The sequence below is a fragment of the Balaenoptera borealis genome, assembly GCF_965194805.1.
Source record: "Balaenoptera borealis genome assembly, chromosome: 11".
NCBI classification, from domain to species: Eukaryota; Metazoa; Chordata; class Mammalia; order Artiodactyla; family Balaenopteridae; genus Balaenoptera; species Balaenoptera borealis.
In genome coordinates this window covers 64,665,579-64,685,176 of record NC_138868.1, presented here as the reverse complement: position 1 = coordinate 64,685,176, position 19,598 = coordinate 64,665,579, and the positions used below count along the sequence as shown (strand labels likewise).

General features: G+C 34.4%; 1 protein-coding gene across 6 annotated transcripts in view; it reads right to left on the bottom strand.

The window, feature by feature from the left end:
• Positions 1 to 744: 744 nt before the first annotated feature.
• HIKESHI (heat shock protein nuclear import factor hikeshi) overlaps positions 745 to 19,598 on the bottom strand; it is a 33,448-nt gene continuing 14,594 nt past the window's right edge. For 5 of the 6 annotated variants that reach the window (XM_082340535.1, XM_082340539.1, XM_082340537.1 and 2 more), the window contains 3 exons: positions 7,899 to 8,050; positions 1,760 to 1,878; positions 745 to 824 (listed from right to left, as the gene is read on the bottom strand). In XM_082340535.1, coding sequence (XP_082196661.1) covers positions 770 to 824; positions 1,760 to 1,878; positions 7,899 to 8,050 — 326 coding nt within the window. In that variant the 3' untranslated portion in view covers positions 745 to 769. Of the gene's footprint in view, positions 825 to 1,759; positions 1,879 to 7,898; positions 8,051 to 14,663; positions 14,759 to 17,169; positions 17,287 to 19,598 lie in introns of those variants that run through there. The other variant, XM_082340540.1, reaches the window with a different exon arrangement.

The following is a 19,598-nucleotide window of genomic DNA, read 5'->3' as shown; positions in this document are numbered from 1 at the left end:
GAATGAGACACAAAGGCTTTACCTTCATACAAAGAAGTAATGAATCCTATAGTCTATACACAAATGTGTAACATTACCAATATTAAACAAAACCTGATCAGTATTATGGCAATTTTGTTAATCAAAAACGTATGAATTTGCAGATATAAAAAGTGACAACCAATCTGTTAATTGAAAAAACTTTTTTTTTTTTTGACTGCACCACGCAGCCTGTGGGATCTTAGTTCCCCAACCAGGGATAGAGCCCAGGCTACGGCAGTGAAAGCGCCTAGTCCTAACCACTGGACTGCCAGGGAATTCCTCTGAAAAAACTTTTAGTCTAAAGAAATACTAACTGAAAATAATTTCTCCATATGTAAAAATGTATATTTGATATATTTTTCCAAAAGTCCCCAAATTTTGATATAGTTGATTTTAAGTTAACTATTCTAGCAAACCCCTGTAAATATAAATGAAAGATTATAAATGCAATGCATTTGGCACACTATTGTGACTATGTTTTATTTTTAAGTAAAAAATGAATCATAGCCAAACAAAATGTTTTGCCTCTGAATATTTTCAGCTTAAGGGAAAAAAGTCATTAATGATGAACATATTTTCATTTTTCAATGTTTCTAATTTTTTATAAAGATTTTAATTAAGCTTCATAGTCACTAAGCAGTTTTTAAACTTAGGCATCACGATCCTTTTGACTTCATGCTTTCAAATAGAATGATTATCTTTAAAACATGACAAATTTCAGAATCCATTAAAAATTATTTTATTCAAATTATGTTTTCCAAAAGAGAGGGTTCTGTGCCAGTCGTCTTTGAAAGTTTTCATACCTACAAAAGAAAAACATATTTATACGAAATTTAATTAGAATCTTTCATAATCTGACAAATGACTCATCAAAAAGCAAATAACTTTACATGTCATTTCTAAAATGCTAAGATTAAAAACTTAGAAAGTTAAAAGTTAATCTGGGAGTTTAATTATTAATTTATAAAAGACAGCAAGCATAGTGATTTAACTGGCTGTATCAGAAAGCACAAATCATAATAAATTTTATTAATTTTTTTATCTTCTGCAAATCTGAGAGCTAGAAGGGACCTAAGAAAAAATGAAATCTAACTCCTTCTCCCTCATTTCATAGATGAGAATAATTTGCTCAAGGTCACATAGCTACATTATTACAAAGCTCAAAACTAATACATTCTAGTACAATCCATGCTATACCATGCTACCACTTCTCAACAAACTCTCCTTATGTATCTCCCTAACACTGGGATATTCAAAGTGAAAAGAAATATCTATAAAACAGAAACATAGAAAAGCTGAAGAAACAGATTCATGTACAGGGTGCAGTATAAACCATTCTGATGTTTTATACATGTTTATTTTAGATCAAGACTTTCTACTTATGAAAAAAAAAGTTCATTGATATTTCAAGCCTCATATACAGTACTTACAATTCAAAATATAAAAAAATGTACAGCCCTTAATTGTGGTTCCTAAAACATAAGCAATTTTATTTTCCTGTCTTTATAAAGCCAAAATGGCTACTATATAACAAAATATTATTTGGGGTAAAAATTATTCCTAATGTGAACTCTAAAGTGCATACTTTTTAATTGTATGCAAATGTTAATGTATGCTGATGTCCACAATAAAAGAATATGTTTAAATGTCAAAGAAGAAATACATTCACAAGCAAAAAATACACATTTTTTGTAGGTTACTAGAAGCCTTAATATGAGAGCTACAAAATGCCCCATACCATTTCAGAACCACATTTGCCGGAATGAACATGTCAGATGGACTTGGTGTCATCTGGGCCTGAGAGACAGCAAACGATGAAGCAAAATTGTAGAAGTTGTCTAACATCTTTTGTGTGAACTAAAAGTTAATAATAAATAGATTAATGGATTATACTAAATACTCCATTTAGACCTTAATATTTTTAATTAAAAATGTTGTCATATTAACTTGGTTTAAGGACTGTGAGTTCTGAGACAGTCTAATGCTGAACATTAAGGCAAGTCATAAAATGACATTATGCCACAAAATCATAACAATCTGCCTTTAGTACTTTCTTTATATCGCAAAGAATTTCTATGATTATCAAATATTTTTAAGTTTATAACATATTCATTTTGGGAAAAAAAAAGAAAAGATGTTTTTTCATTCAAAATATCTTCTTTTATCTCCACCTTTGGAGATACCCCTCTCCTCAAATACCACCCTCATCAAATCAACCTATTCTCTCATATAAAATAGTAACCATATCCAAGAAGTCTTTTTCTTACCAGAAAGATAAAAACTTAAGTATAAAAAAGGAACAACTGGTTACTTGCCATCAATTACAAAGAAGAGAAAGGTAACACTATTCCATTTCTATTTCCTGGTCTGTTTGTTCTCACTGACCCTCAAATGGGCAAATCCACTAACATCCTCCAAGACTCCTTCGTAGAAGCAAGAAGTAAACTGATTCACATTCCTTGAGAATCAAATGGGTTTAAGCACTAAACCCCAAAATTAATGAACTACTAACGATAATACTACCTTTTATTCACTCAAAAATAATCTTCCCAACGTCACTTTCTCCGAAACACAACACTAGCCATGAAGGTTCTTGCTGTCTCTTTTCTACACGGAAGAAACATCTTATTAGGGGTTTTGTTTGTTTAATAATATCGAGGTAGTTTAGTCCAAGAGACTCTACTGTTAAGGTACTTGAACCAATATCAGAGTTGAACCAATAAGATCACTAACTAAAAGATCAGTATCAGGAGAAAAAAAATCAACAGCAACCCTCCATACAAGCAAAAAACATTTTTAAATGTAACTTTAAGAAGATCCAATTCATGACAGAAACAAAGTCTGTAAGATACCTAGGGGAAATGCTAAGACAAGCTAATAGTTATGACTTTTGTGGAAAATATTTTAAGACTGTCTTGAGAGATAAGAAAGAAAACAAATGAAAGGACTTATATACCAGGTCGAGTGGAAAGATACAATATGTTCACGGATGGGAATACTTAATATGATAAAGGCACATTAAACCTATAAATCCAATGTTATTTTCAACTAAATTCCAACAAGATTTTTCATGGCACTTGACAAGCTGACACTAAAATTATTATGAAAAATACCTAAGCCTATTTTGATGACTAGGAGGAGGGACTTGGCCTTCCAGATATTAAGGTTTTTCCTGGCAAAGGGACAGGCAAATAAACTAACTGGAATAAAAGAGAGAGCCCAGAAACAAACCTAAGCATATGTAACACATGATACATAACAAAGATGCTATTATTCAGAATAAAAAAAAATGTGGACTAACTATTCATTTAATGGGACTAGAACAACTAGTTTTCCATAGGGGGGAAAATGAGTTTAGATCCCTTCCCATACCACACACAAACACAATTCAAAAAGTAAAACGTTAAAAGCCTTAAGAACTATAAGAGAACATAACATCTTTACATATCAGCATAGGGAAGAATTTCTCAAATACAAAAAACCCACAAATCATAAAGGAAACAACTGATAAAACTTGTCTACAGAAAAATATATTATGTCTGTATGCAAAAGACACCATAAACAATACTAAAAGACAAGGTAGGAGAAAAAATTTACAACATATACAACAAAGGATTATTATCCAGAACACATAAAGGCCTTTCCCAAAAAGCTAAAATTAAAAAGTGTCAAAAATAACACAATAGAAAATTGGGGAAAATTATATAAACAGTCAATTCCTATAAAAGAAAATACAAATGCAGGCCAAAAATCTGAAAAGATGCTCAACTTCACCACCAGTCCAAAAAACAAACCAAAACAATAGTAATATTCTAATTTCACCTATCAAGTTTGGCAAAAATTTAAGGTCTGATAAATATTACTAAGAATGTATAAAAACATCTACCAATATGGAAATGGAAAAACAAACTGCAGCTCATTCGTACATATGACGTATGACAATTAAAACAAACTAAATCGATTCCATGTGTCAACACAGATAAATCTTTAAAAATAATGCTGAGTGAACAATAGTAAGTTGTAGAAGTTTGTGCAGTATGATACAAACATTTATATCCATTTTAAAAACATATGAAAGGGTAAATAACAAGAAGGAAAAACAGAAGAACCAGAAAAAAAGAGATTCAACACAGAAGAGAAATAAAAGGAATTTCTGGAGTAATGGTGAAAGAAAACAATACCTTAACAACAGCTATGCAACAGACCCAGAGAGTAATCAGTCCACAGTGGAACAAAAAAGAGAGTTCCAAGAGGAATGTTTCCAAGACAAATTTTAAATTGCTATATTTAAATATACTGAATGGGAATTTACAATTGGCAGAGTTTGGGCATAAATTATTAGAAATGGAAATACAGAAATCAATGCAAAGGAAAAAAATGAGAAATTTATTAACCAGGATAAATGAAAAGTTATACAGAACAAGAAATATAATCATAGCACTACACCTGGCTCAGTTTTGAAAAACATTTACCAGGTCATAATACTGAAAACTTTGAATACTAACTTAATGAAAATCTATATTGGAAAGGTGGGGAGAAAAGATATCTGTGTATTTTGGAGAACAGAGGATTAAGAGAGCTAAATCATGTTATGCATTGGTAAGTCAATGGAAAATACCTATAACAAATAAATTAATAAAGATTAATCAAGTTTCTTCTGACACATGGAAATAAATACAAGAAGAAAGAGGGAAAAAATATGAGGGGGAGGTTGAAAGTGACTGCTGCTGAGAGGCAGAATAAAGCAGAATATAAAAGGTATAATAGAGGACAGCTGTTTTACATGTAAAACCATTTGACTTTCTAAACCATGTACTACTGATAAAAACTAAAGTGAAGTAAGAATAACTAAGAGCATAAATTAGAAACATGTTTAAACACACATACAAATAGTACTATACATGTTTTGTGAATAAATATGAAAAAATTTTTTTAAGTACTGAAATACAGACAGGAAAGATATATAAAGTTAGAAGAGTAGCTACCTGGAGAGGAAAGGGAAGAAGAGAAGCAGAGAGCAGTGGGCTGTATCTGTAACACTTTATATAATTTTTTAATTAGTAGCAAATATAGCAAAATGTAACAGTTAAATCTAGGTGGAAGACACATGGAAGTCTTCAAATATACCCCACTATAAAGAGAGCTCTATAAGGACGGGTATTATTTTATTTTGTCTACCTATTTTTATCTGTTTGTTCTTAAAAAATGCCTCGCACACAATAGGTATACAATAAATATTTGTGGAATGCACTTTTCTATATATTAAAATATTTCATAGTAAAACGTTTAATAAAAAATACATATGCTTCATTAAAAAGCTCAAATAATTGATAATTATAGAGTAAAAAGTCTTCTTGCCCCTCCCCAGGGATAACATCACTTTGTCATGTATTTTCCAGACATTTTTCAAATACAATCTATATGGGACACTGTAAGTATTGTTTTACAACTTGCTTTTTTCAGCATGGTTTATTTTTTAAATTACTGACAAAATTTTTAAAACCCAGACTCTGCCATTCTTTATTTCTTTATTTATTTCTTTATTTATGGCTGTGTTGGGTCTTCGTTTCTGTGCGAGGGCTTTCTCCAGTTGCGGCAAGCGGGGGCCACTCTTCATCGCGGTGCGCAGGCCTCTCACCATCGCGGCCTCTCTTGTTGCGGAGCACAGGCTCCAGACGCGCAGGCTCAATAATTGCGGCTCAAGGGCCCAGTTGCCCCACGGCATGTGGGATCTTCCCAGACCAGGGCTCGAACCCGTGTCCCCTGCATTGGCAGGCAGATTCTCAACCACTGCGCCACCAGGGAAGCCCCTGCCATTCTTTAATTTGGCCCATTCTCAAGAGATCATATGACAAGTCAGAGCTTAAATTCATGGCCACAATCCTCAAAAATGTGCTGCCCAGCAAGCCCAGAAGGTTTCCCTAGTCCATTCAACCTCCTCCTCTCCTAGAGGACTTGTTTAATAATCCTTTCGGTTTAGATTTCCAATACTTCCTTTCCCCTCAATCTTAGCTGATGACCTTGCTTCCTATTTCACTGAGCAAAGAGAAGGAATCGAGAGAGAGAACTTGCACAACTTCTCATCAGCACATTTACCAACCTTCTGTGTCTGTCTGTGCCCATATATCCATTACTATAAACACTGTCCATTACCCTATCGAAAACCTCCCAATACGGTCTTATTTCCTACTCAAGGACACCACTTTCACAAGCCTCCCCACTCTCCTGCATCATCAATTTTTCTCTCACTAATGTTTCATTCCTGGCAAACACGATATAATATCTCTGATTAAAAACAGAAAGAAAAAAAAAATTCCTTGTCCCCATAGCCCCCTCAAGCAACCAGACCATTCATCTGCTGTCCTTTATGACAACACTCGTCAAGAGTCATCTATATTCACTGTTTCCATTTCCTCCTCTCCAATTCACTCAACCTCGCTGCAAACTCCCTTTCCACCTCTATGAACTCTTGTCAAAATCTGTAATGACTTCTACCTTGCTGAATCCAATGGTTAATTCTTAGCCTTCATCTTACTTGACCCACCAGCAGTGAATACTATTGATCACTTCTTCCTTCTTAAAATCCAGTCTTTGCTTGGCTTCCAAAACAGCACTTTTGGGGTCTCCTCCTACTTCAGGCTGCTCCTTTCCTTTTATTTCTCCTTATCTCTTAAGCATCTCAACTTTGAAATGGCCCCAAGCTCTGTCACTGGCCAATTTTTCTATTTACAGTTACTTCTCAGTGATCACATCCCCTTCCCAACTTTAAATACCACCTCTACACTGATGACTCCCAGATTTTTACTTCACTTGAACTCTAAACTTGTCTTCTCCAGCTGGATATCTAACAGGCACCCCAAACATAGTACAATCAAAATTCAACTCCTGATTCCACTCCCAGACCATACTTGTTCTTTTCACAATATTCCTGTGTTCTTGTTCCTGGATCCAACACCCTTGGAGCCATAGTTGATGTCTCTATCTCAGACCTCACATGTGATCCAAAACATGAAACACTATTGGCCCCATCTTCAAATTATCTCCAGAAATCAACTACTTTTCATCACCTCCATTTCTACTTCCCCATATTTCCTGGTTCAAGTCATTAAAATCTCTCACCTAGATTTTCACAAGAGCCTCCTAACTGATCTTCCTCCTTCCCTCTTTGCCTCACTACCATTTCTCTCCAAAGATGCAAAAGTGATCCTTTAAAAATATAAGTTAGATCATATTACTCTCTTGCTCAAAACTCTCTTATGTTTTCTCTTCCAAACAGAATATAAGCCAAAATCTTTACAAAAGCCAATGAGGTCGCATATGATTTATCCTGCAGCCACCTCCCCCATAATCTCCAACCTCATCTCCCATCTCTCACCCTTGTTCACTCTACTCCAGACACGAAGTTTCACTTTATTCTTCAAACATAACAGGGCCTTTGTAATAGCTATAACTCTGCCTAGATCATTCTCCCCTTCAGGCCTCTGCCAGACAGGTTAAAAGTCAACCCTTATGGAATTGTGTCACTTTAAGCTCCACGAGGACAAGGATCTTGCTTATCAGGTTTACAACTGTATACTCACAGCCTAGCATACTAATTGTGGGAGGAAAAGAGGAAAAGCTAGTATTTAAACCCATTTAAAAAAATCACTTTGAGCTATTTTATCACTATAAAAACTTAAGTCTCATCAAAGCATTTATAAATTTTACAATACCTATAGAGAGGGAGACAAACTGAAAATATTCATGGAAGCCAATAACTTATGTCATATGTGTTTACCTTCATTTTTACATGAATTCTACCACCAGGCTAATTTCTGAAGTACAGAATGTGATTTTTAAATTATTTTAGAAAATAATGAAATGTACATTCCAATTACCTGAGTAAATGAGTCAACTGAAGACACAGCAGCATTACCTACAGGAGTCTGCTGAGCCAGACTGTCCAATAATTCCACTGAAATTCCAATCTGAGCAACAGATGGAGTTCGGACAATATTCATGGCTCCAAAAGGGTGCTGGCTTCCTTCTCCTGAAAAAAATTAACATGTGCCACATATTTTAAATTTAACTTGTATACACACAAATTCCTTTATAAAGATGTGAAGAACCTCTGATCTATATGCACTAAAAAGTTCTGTTACATGAAAGTTTGTCTCTTCTCAGATAAATGTAAAAGAATGCCTAGCTTTTACCATATTAACAAATAATTAAGAAAACCGAAATTTTCCCCACCGGAAAAACAGCTGTTACTTTTCTAAAACTTACAAAATTATTGCAGCTAGAAATGGAAATTAAGAGAATAAGAGAAAAATAAATAAATGAGCATTAATTAGATAAAAGATTCTCAATGCTAACTCTGAGGGAAGGATATTTTTAAAGATTTTTAGAATTAGTTTTAATATTTTCTGATTATTCCACTAAAGAAAGAGCTTTCATTGCCAATAATACTGATAACGACATGGCATATTTTATTAAATGTCATAAATCACCCCACTCAACACCTGATGATCTGTTATCAAATAGGCAATAAAGAAATTTGCAGCTTATTCAGAAAATAGTAATTTTCGCCTTTACAATATATTTATTTACAAGTAAAATATATAATACATCATAAATATATAAAATATATCAAATGTATATTTGATATATCTGAGCCTCTAAGTGTCAGCTAACTTATACATGAAAAAATAGACCAGTTTTATTAATCCACATAAGACATAATCAGAAGCTAGTCTAATGAAAGAAAAAAAAATCATACAATGAATAGATTTTTGGTTTACCTGCTCTTTTTATATGACTATAAAATGTCTAAACAAATACTACAGAACAAAACTCTAGGACAACACACATTCCTAATAACTAGAACACTTACTGCAAGTATCAAAACTCATTAAATTTTCAAGCATATGAATACAAACATAACTATATTTTTCTGTGCTTTAAAAATACACACACTTCACTAAACATGACTGGTTTAAGATATTTTTGGTATTTTGAAATTATTTTACTTAATTTCCACATATTTGTGAATTTTCCAGGTTTACTTCTGTTACTTCTAATTTCTATCAATGTGGTCGGAGAACATACTTTGCATGATTTCAATCTTTTAAAATATGCTAAGACTTGTTTTGTGGCCTAACATACAGCTATTCAAGGAAATGTTCCATAGGCACTTGAGTAGAATGTATATTCTGCTTTTGTTGCATAGAATGTTCTATATAAGTCTATTAGGTCTAGTTGGTTTATAGTGTTTTTCAAGTCTTCTGTTTCCTTGATGATCCTCTGTCTAGTTGTTCTATCCATATTGAAAGTAAGGTATTGAAGTTTCCAACTATTATTGTTGAACTGATTATTTCTCCTTTCAACTCTGTCTATTTCTGCTTCATAAGGCTCTATTAGGTACACAAAAGTTTGTAATTGTATCTTTTTGATAGAGTGACCCTTTGGTTTCAGTCTGCATAATTTTTTTTCATCCTTTACTTTCAACCAATTTATATCTTTGAATCAATAGCTGTATCATGTTTTTTAATCCCTCTGCAAATCTCTACCTTTTAATTGAAGGGCTGAATTTCATGTTAAATAGATACTTGCCAGTGTATCATTTTAATTCCCTTATCATTTCCTTTACTATATATATATTTTTATTATATTCTTTAAATGGTTGCACTGGGGACTACAATTAACATCTTAACATAGAACAACTCTAGTTTGGATTAATACCAATTTAATTTCAACAGTATACAAAAACTTTGCTCCTATGTAACTGCTTCTCTCCCTTATGTTGTTATTGTCACTAATTACATCTTTATACCTAGTATGCCCATAAGCAGACTTAAGAGTTTTGTTTTATGCCACTGTCTTTTATATCAGATAGGAAAAAAAGCAAAGTTACAATGTACAATGTATTAAGGCTTTTATAATTACCCGTATAGTTACCTTTAGCTGTGTTCTTTTTTACTTAACATGAATTTGAATTACTATCCCAGGTCCTCTCATTTCAGCCTGAAGGACTCCCTTTAGCATTTCCTACAGGGTAAGTCCTCTAGCCACTATTCCAATTTCTGTTTATCTGGGAACATCTTCATTTCTCCATTTCTGATGGCTAGATAACTCTTGATTGACCTTTTTTCTTTCAGTACTTTAAACATGTCATCCCACTGCCTCTGGACTAAATGTTTCTGACGAGAAACCAGCCATAATCTAGTAAGGACCCTTGCATGTGATGAGCTGCTTCCCCTGCCACTTTCAAGATGCTCTGTCTTGGGCAATTTATCATGTCTTGGAGTGAAGTTTATCCTACTTGAGTTTGCTGAGCTGCTTAAGTGTGTAGATTAATGTTTTTCATCAAATTTAGAGTGTTAGGGCAATTATTTCTTCAAATATTCTTTCTACCCCTTCTCTCCTCTTCTTCTGTGACTCCCATTATGCATATGTTGGCATGCCTGATGGTGTCTCACAGGTCTCTAAGGCTCTGTTCATTTTTCATTCTTTTTTCTTTCTGCTCTTCAAATTAGATATTTTACCTATCTTCAAATTCACTGATTCTTTCTTGCACCTACTCAAATCTGCTTCTGAAACCCTCTAGTCAAATTTTCATTTCAGTTACTGTACTTTTCCACTCCATAACTTATTTCCTTTAAAAATTTTTTCTATTGGTATCTTCTATTTGATGATACATCATTCTCCTGATTTCCTTTAGCTCTTCGAGCATATTTGAGACAGCTTCCTTGAAGTCTTTGACTATTAAGTCCAATGTCTATACTTCCTAGGAACAGTTTCTATTCATTTCTTCTGTGAAAGGGCCTTGTTTCTTGCATGCTTCATAGCATTTTGTTGAAAACTGGATATTGAATAATGTGACAACTCCAGCAATCAGATGTTTCACCTCTCCTTAGGGTTTATTGCTACTGTTTGTTGTGGCTGTTTCCTTGTTTAATGATTTTTCTGAACTAATACTATAAAGTCTGTATTTTTTGTCATTTGTGACCACTGAAGTCTCTGTTCTATTAGGTTAGTGGTTAGCTAGTGAATGGAGATTTCCTTAGAAGCCTGGAACCAAAAAATTCTCCCAGTGTTTGCAGGGGGGCTTTGTGTGTTGAGACATGCCTTCAATGCTCACATCTTCGGGCTTCCCTTGTGGTGCAGTGGTTAAGAATCCGCCTGCCAGTGCAGCGGACACAGGTTCGAGCCCTGGTCTGGGAAGATCCTGCATGCCGTGGAGCAACTAAGCCCGTGCACCACAACTACTGAGCCTGCGCGCCTAGAGCCTGTGCTCTGCAACAAGAGAAGCCACTGCAATGAGAAGCCCGTGCACCACTACAAGGAGTAGCCCCCACTCGCCACAACTAGAGAAAGCCCCTGCGCAGCAACAAAGACCCAACGCAGCCATAAATAAATAAATAAATAAATAAATTTATTTATTTAAAAAAATACTCATGCCTTCAAGGTCAGCCAGCAGGAAAAGCTTAGGACCTTCTTAGGTCTTTCCCAAGCATGTGCACAGCCCTGGACACCCATGTGGTCTTTTAGATTCCCAGGAATCCCCAGGAGAATTTCAAAACCCTTGTTCCCCAAAGTATCTTATTCCCAGCCTTTCCTTCCAAGCTTCTTGGTTAGTCTGTTATTTGCCCCAACCGTTGTCACTGCCTCAGGCAGCAGTGACTAATACATTTACCTGTAAACATTTTTGACAAACATGCAGAAAGTCATTTTAGCAGTGGAAGAATTCCAAGTTAAAAGAGATAAAGGCGAGCCTTTTAAATCAGTCTTCCAGGGAACCACAGAACAAAACAAGTTAATTACAATTAATTGTGAATAAGGTCCATTCTGCTCCCTCTGGTATCAGTACCAGTACCAAGAACATGGTCTGTTATTTTCAAGGCTACCACTGAGCTGAGGAACAAGGGTTGGGATCAGGGTAGATTAACTGCCACAAAGTTCACTGTTCTTACAGAGGTTTAGTGTTTTATCTTGATTAAATGTCCCTGTGGTTTCGACAAGCCTTTGGTTAGTTTCCAGAGTCCTGAAAAAGTTGATTCTGAGAATTTTTGCCAGTTTTTGTTGTTGTTGTTTTTATGGAGGGATGAACTTTTGGAGTTCCTTACTCCATCATTTTAATTGTTTTAAGCCTAGAATTATGCTAAGTCCAGAAAACGTACTGCTATTTGCCTGTATAACAGGCTCCAATGATCTCAATCAAGGAAAGTAGTTCAATGCAACCTACTACTGCCTTAGTTATAACTACCCAGAGAGTGATCGGCCCAAGCAGAAAGCCCTGTCATCTCTAACCTCCATCCTTTATCACACACAAGCTCTTGGCAAATGAGTGAAGCCCTAAGGAAAACTCTCTAAGATCTGTTGTAAAAATTGGGGCTAAGGAAATATTCTGACTCTTTTATTTTAAAGCTCTCTGGGACTAAGACAACTTAAGATGGGAAAAACAAAAAAACCCTCAGTCTTCAGTAATCTTTAATCTATATTTTCAAAGAAATCTACTGTGCAGTTAAACCATTCCTTTAGTCAATCTTATTCTCAAAACGGGCTTGACACAGTAATTGATACCCTCCAAGTACAAAGGTTCTTGTTTGCAAACCATAAAATATTGGAAAGAAACATTGGAACATAATGTACAAACTTACAGTGAGAGTTTAATTTTCGATATGAATTCCTGACAGCCAAAGTAAAAAGAAAAACATGATCAGTTACACTGAGTCTTATAACCAAAAAATTAAAAAACAAAAACAGCAGGGAAAGTAAAACATCTGACCTGGTCTTTAAAAAAAAACATACATTACAGAAAGTTCTCAGTAACATTCCAATAGTAAAAGCAGCAGCAAATCTTTTAAGGTTGTTTCTCAAAGTATCCCTCTTCACTAGCCTAACACAAGGCACAACTCAGAGGAGAAAATCCTATAGGAAACTAGTGCTTTACTGTCAGTATACAAGGAAAAGCAGTCATCATCATTTACTATCTGGGTGTGACTCTTTTTAAAACTATATACACTTCATTTCACAAAAAATGTTCAGAAGAATAAAGAGATATTAAAAAACCTTATTAGAATTTTAATAAGTACTAAAGTACAGCAAACTCAAACATCCATTCCAGATTTCCCACATTTGCCTGGCTTTTAAGTTATAAATAGCCAAAATGGGCCATGTTCTCTGAATACAACTGTTCCTCAAGTGTCACTAATAAATGTAGAACATATCCATTTTATAAATCTGACTCCTGATTTTAAACACATCTCTAATAGATTCGAGCTTATCATCACTTCTGGTCTTTCTTCTGGCAATTGCATTGTCAAAGTGTAATACTTGAAACCTTGAAATTTTGAAACTTTTAATGGCTCATAATTTATTGAAGAAAGAATGGCCATCTTCTTTGATCTGTAATTTGCAAAACATTGTCATTTTTAGACTTATAAACATTATTTAGAATCAATCCAATTAGTTTCATTCATTTCTACATTATCTTCTCATCACCTTTGTATACACACCCACTTTCAGCAATGTCCACTTACAAACTGTATCCAATCAAATTTGGAGCCCAAACATAAGAGATGAAAGAATACCAGCACACATCCTTTTACCACATGTCCAAGATTTTGTCACGAAATACTACGTGATTAATTCCTCCTTGCTGAATGACTAAATGGATAAGAATACCATATTTTCTTTTGGTCCTTAGAAATATACTGTTCAATCATCCATTTTTTTATTTGAGAAAATTCACCTAAGAGACCATAATCTGAAGATTCAATCTTGAGATTTTGCTTATATGATCAACTTCACCACCATCATGAGTCTAGAATGCTGCTATTTGCCTCATTGTATTCATTTTCTTTTTTTTAAAATAAATTTATTTATTTATTTATTTATTTATTTATTTATTTATTTATTTATTTATTAAAGGCTGCGTTGGGTCTTCGTTGCTGCGCACGGGCTTTCTCTAGTTGCGGCGAGTGGGTACTACTCTTCGTTGTGGTGTGCAGGTTTCTCACTGAGGTGGCTTCTCTTGTTGCAGAGCATGGGCTTTAGGCACGTGGGCTTCAGTACTTGTGGCACACGGGCTCAGTAGTTGTGGCTTGCGGGCTCTAGAGCACAGGTTCAGTAGTTGTGGCTCATGGGCTTAGCTGCTCCGTGGCATGTGGGATCTTCCCAGACCAGGGCTCCAACCCGTGTCCCCTGAATTGGCAGGCAGATTCTTAACCACTGCGCCACCAGGGAAGTCCCTGTATTCATTTTCTGATTCACACAAAATTGTGAAACTTGTTCCCCTATCAATTTTCTTCTCTTTGCCATCATGAACAAAATATGAAAAATTATTAATTCCTAATTCTGTCCAATAAAAGCAAAAAGCAGACAATGAAGATGGTGTCTCCAGTCTCCTTTTACACTTCTTAAAACATGACATAATCCTTCGGACAATGCAATATGAAAACCGTAGGATAAGGCAATAGCAAACTAAGGTGCACATGCTAAATCTGGCCCATAACCTATTTTTGTATGACCTAGGATAGGTCATACAATAGTTTTTACATTTTTAAAGGGTTGTTTAAAGAAGAATATGTCACAGAGACCATATGTAGTACACAAAGCCTAGAATATTTACTATCTTAAGCTTTACAAAAATGTTTGCCAACCTCTGCTTCAAGTAATTCCATCATTTTTCCTTTTTCTTATTGTTTCAGCCTTTCTTTTCTTCCATAGTTGAGAATGCGTAACGATGAAATAATTCCTTGGATGAAACAGCAAAATGTTTCAAGATATAGACAAAATAAGATCACTAATATCCTCAAATGCACATTAAATTTATAAAATGGTCCAGTGGACCCCTATGGTAACTGCAAGATAGAATGAGTTTAAAAAATATATAAGTAAATGTTTTCTCTGGAAGACCTCTACAGAAGAATAAAACTCATGAAATATCAATCTTTCTAAGAGTTATAAGTGCCCCCAAAAAGAAACCAAAAAACTAAAAGTGAGTCCACTGGTTAAGATACTTTTGGTGTGCACAGCAGCAGGGATGAAGACTAAAGAAAACTGTTATGCCAAAAATAAGCAATTCACTATGAAGTGGCATTTGAACATGACATATGCTAAAAAGCTACAGAAAAACAACCTAATTATGCCTGCTGAAAATCCTCTTAGTATTGAATATAAATATTTAGAAATCATATATATGTGTATATATATATATCCTTAAAACCTCTGCTTTATTTCTACTGATAGCCGGACAAGCCTGAAATTACATTTTTTACTCATGCATATTCTAAGAGCTATGTGACTTCCAAAGGTCTATCAGTAATAAGTATTTTAAACCAGACAAAAATAACTTACCTGACATTGTAATATGTCTAGAATTTGGATGTCTGAAATGCATTTAAACTATCAATATTTACGAAGTACCTAAAGTCCATCACTGTGCTCTACACACTCTAAAGAACACAAGGTAAAAGATACAAACAGTCCCTACTCTCAAGGAGCTTACACTCTAATAAGTCAGTAACAATTACTTAACCTTTCTAAATAGGTTTCATTATCCGGGTGATTTTTAAGATCCCTCCTAGAGCTGTCTATGATTTTATAAAAACGTAATAACCATTCCTTGAGCACCAACTACGTGCCAGGCACTATTATGCATTTTGCATTATCTCTAATGCTCCGCAAAACACATGCACTGTAGGTATTATTATCCCCGTTTTACCTGGATTCTCCTCTAAGGCTTAAAGAACTTGGTCAAGACTACCCAGCTAGTCATGAGTATCACTGGGATTCAAATGGGTCTAGCAAACTCCAAGGTTGATGCTCATTCCCGTCCATTATCCTACCTGTTTACACCAAATTCTGTAGTATGAACTCTTAACTGCTTTTTATTAATTACTTACTTCACAATAAGCCATTCAAGAAAGGAAATCAAGAAACCTCAGGAAGTAAAAGGTTCCCACTCTGGCTCTAGTTCCACCGCATGCAAACAGACTAATAGTAGTATCTTGAGGTGTTGTTTTGTCCTTTCTAATCCCCTTGACAAGCTCAACCCAATCTTAAAATGAAAACTAGAATAAGTTTAAAAGTTTCTTCTTGGCAACTGAGCTAGATGAAATGAGAGACTGTATATGTCATGTGTAGAAGCCAAAGCAATGACATTAAAATATGGCAGCAAGCCCAAAAAGAAAAGAGCAGAACTATAAAGAAGAAAGTTAAGTGATGATTTATAACAAACTCTAATTTTAACATTTCTTAAAAATTCCTTTTTGGTGCTAAGCCTTCTTTTCATAGATATTTTTAATGTCACTGCCATGAAAGACAAAGAAAGGCTGAGCAATGTGTCAGATTAAAGACTAAAGAAGTGTGACAATTAAATGCAATTACAATACTGACTGGACCCTAGATGGAGGGAGCAGGAAACTGCTATAAAAGGCATTATTGGGAAAACTGGCAAAACTTTAATGCAGAATGTATACCAGACAAGGTATTGTATTAATGTTAAATTTGTTGAATTTGATCATTATACTGTGATTATAAAAGAATATCCTTGTTCTAGGAAATATATGCTGATGTATTTAGGAGTAACAGGGTATGATATCTACAACTTATTCTCAAAAGTTTCAGGAAAAAAAAAATATCCAGAGAATGATAAATAAAGAGTAACAAAATTAATGAATATGGGAGAAGAATATAAAAAATTCTTTACACTATTCTTGTAATTTTTCTCTAATTTTAAAATTATTTCAAAATAAAGTTGCTTTAATTCCCTAGTGCAAAAATTTTTTTTTAAGTATCAGAAGTGATACTTTTAGAATTTTATTCCAAACTAACACTACCTCACAGTAGGGCCCTGGCCAAAAAAAACAAAAAACAAAAAAAAGGTAAAACCCCACCATAAGGTGCATAGTTCAGGTACCTAAAACACAAAATATCAGCCTTTTCTCATAACAAGAGTGTTCTACAAAGCTCTACTGCATTCATTACTCTATTTTATTCATATAAATATATAATCCCTCTTTATACCACAGGTGATTTAATCAACTATTTCTTATTCTTCTATTAAGTACAATCACATATTAAAGTGCTAAAGACACAATAAAAAGTATTTAAGTTCCACATAAGTGTTTTTATTATATCTGACCTAATGTCCTACTCCCCCACCTGCTCTTCCAATCTTGGCCTCTTCCGTTTCCCATTCTCCACATAATTCTCCACTGCAGATGTCACTGGAATTCTCCCTGAACTGAGGCATTGAGCCATTTCCTCATTGTATCTTGAAACACTTTAAAATAGTTAACCTACAGAGAAAAGGAAGGTTTTAAGTTGAACTTAAGTACGTGTATGAAAGAATATGTGGATGTGGCTTAAACAAACTCTTCAAATAGGATATGAACTCTACAAATAATTACCTTTGACGGACATATGCATATAAACATGTATAAATATGAATAATATAAATTCTATCAGTTACATATTTTTGGCAAAAGAAACTGCTTCCACCTTCCAAGTTCAGAATTAAAAATTTAAACCTTAATTTAAAAGATACTGTGCTCATGTTAACATTACCTGGCATCTCATTATTCACATATAACAGGTTTTAACAGATGTTTAAGTTGTTATAAGTGAACACCAGCACTCAGCTGACCTACTATGTGAATGCTGAGTTTTTTTGTGCATCTTACAGTTTAATAATGCTACTAAGGCTAGATATCAACTTCAGAACTCAGGTAAGACATTTTAAGAAACACTTTCCAAAATTACTGTGAAAAAAATTCAAAAAGTACTGTGAGACCTGATAATACTTAATATCATAGAACTAGAAGGAAATACTAAAATTATGTGGAAAATGAGTTTCTAATTCTAATTACAGATACCTTTTGTGTTAATGAGATGGACATACATCAAAATTGGACATACATCAAAAAAGAAGCCTATCTCCCAAAAGACTTCATTAAGAAAATTAAAGATGCAGTCCACTGAGAAAATTCCCAGTACAAACCATGAAATGTTTCTCTGGATGAGATTAAGTCAAAGCAAAGGTGAGCAAATAATCCTTTTGCCTCTGCTATTCAACTCTGAAGGATGTGAAAATTCTGAACTTTGGGGAAATAATGTAGAGTATAACAGATCTTTTGGCTTCCTATTATACATATCTGATTCTCTCACATGCTACTAAGAGATGCAATGTTTAACTTCAGTATGGAGATGGTGAGAATGGAGATAAATATTTTTAATTCAAAATAAATCACCAAAATGTGATTTTTGCCCTAAAGTTTTCATTGTCATATTCAGAATTTCACTAAGTGGGCTGACATAGCAAGGAAAAGTGGAGATGACACGCTATAAAAATGACCAAATCCAGGTTCATAGTTGTCAAATACAGATGTTTATTTTGTTAATATTAATTCATGGTACAGTGTAAAAAGTTAACGATTCATTTAATAATCCATAGAGGAACCACTAAAAAAAAATGCAAAGGTAAAAGTAAAAACCCAATAGAAGAAATAGGGATTTTAAAAATACTCGATCCGGGCTTCCCTGGTGGCGCAGTGGTTGAGAATCTGCCTGCCAATGCAGGGGACACGGGTTCGAGCCCTGGTCTAGGAAGATCCCACATGATGCGGAGCAACTAGGCCCGTGAGCCACAACTACTACTGAGCCTGCGCGTCTGGAGCTTGTTCTCCGCAGCAAGAGAGGCCGCGACAGTGAGAGGCCTGTGCACCGTGATGAAGAGTGGCCCCTGCTCGCCGCAACTAGAGAAAGCCCTCGCACAGAAACGAAGACCCAACACAGCCAAAAATAAATATAAATAAATAAATAAAAATTTTAAAAAAAAGAGTTTCTTGTGATTAAAAAAAAAAAAATACTCGATCCAAAAGAAGGCGGAAAAAAAGGAAAAAAAAACCCCAAGATAAAAATTTAAACCTAACCATATCAGTAACATTAAACATTAATGGTCTAACCACCTCATTTAAAAGGCAGAGACAGTGGTCAAAAAAAAAGCAGCACCTAACTACACACTGTTTACAAGAGATACCTAGATTTATCTCAAAGTAAAAATACAAGAAAAATACAGCATGTGAACACTGGAGAGAAAGAACGCTGGAGAAGCTATATAAATTTTAGACAAAGTAGACTTCAAGACAGAAGCATTACCATAATAAAGGGTATTTCATATTGATGAAAGGGGCAATTCATTTTCAATCTTAGACACTCATAAAACAGAGGAAGAGAGAACAACTGTCATGTTTCTTTTCTTTTTCTTGCCTCACTGCACCCTTACTACTTCTATTCAACATGATGCTCAAAGGTCTGGGCAATGCAATAAGGCAATAAAAAGAAATGAAAGGCATAAAATTTGGCAAAATATTGGAAAGAAAGTCTTTCCAATCTATGAAAGTCTTTTTCATAGATGTTCATCTATATAGAAAATTCTAGGATGCAACTAGAACTATTAATAAGGGAGTTTAGCAAGATATTCAATGTGTTACCCTTTCCTTCAACCTCCAGGATACAAAGTCAATATACAAAAATCAATTGTATGACAACACCAAATGCTAGCAAAATATTTAATTTCTCTGACATCCAGT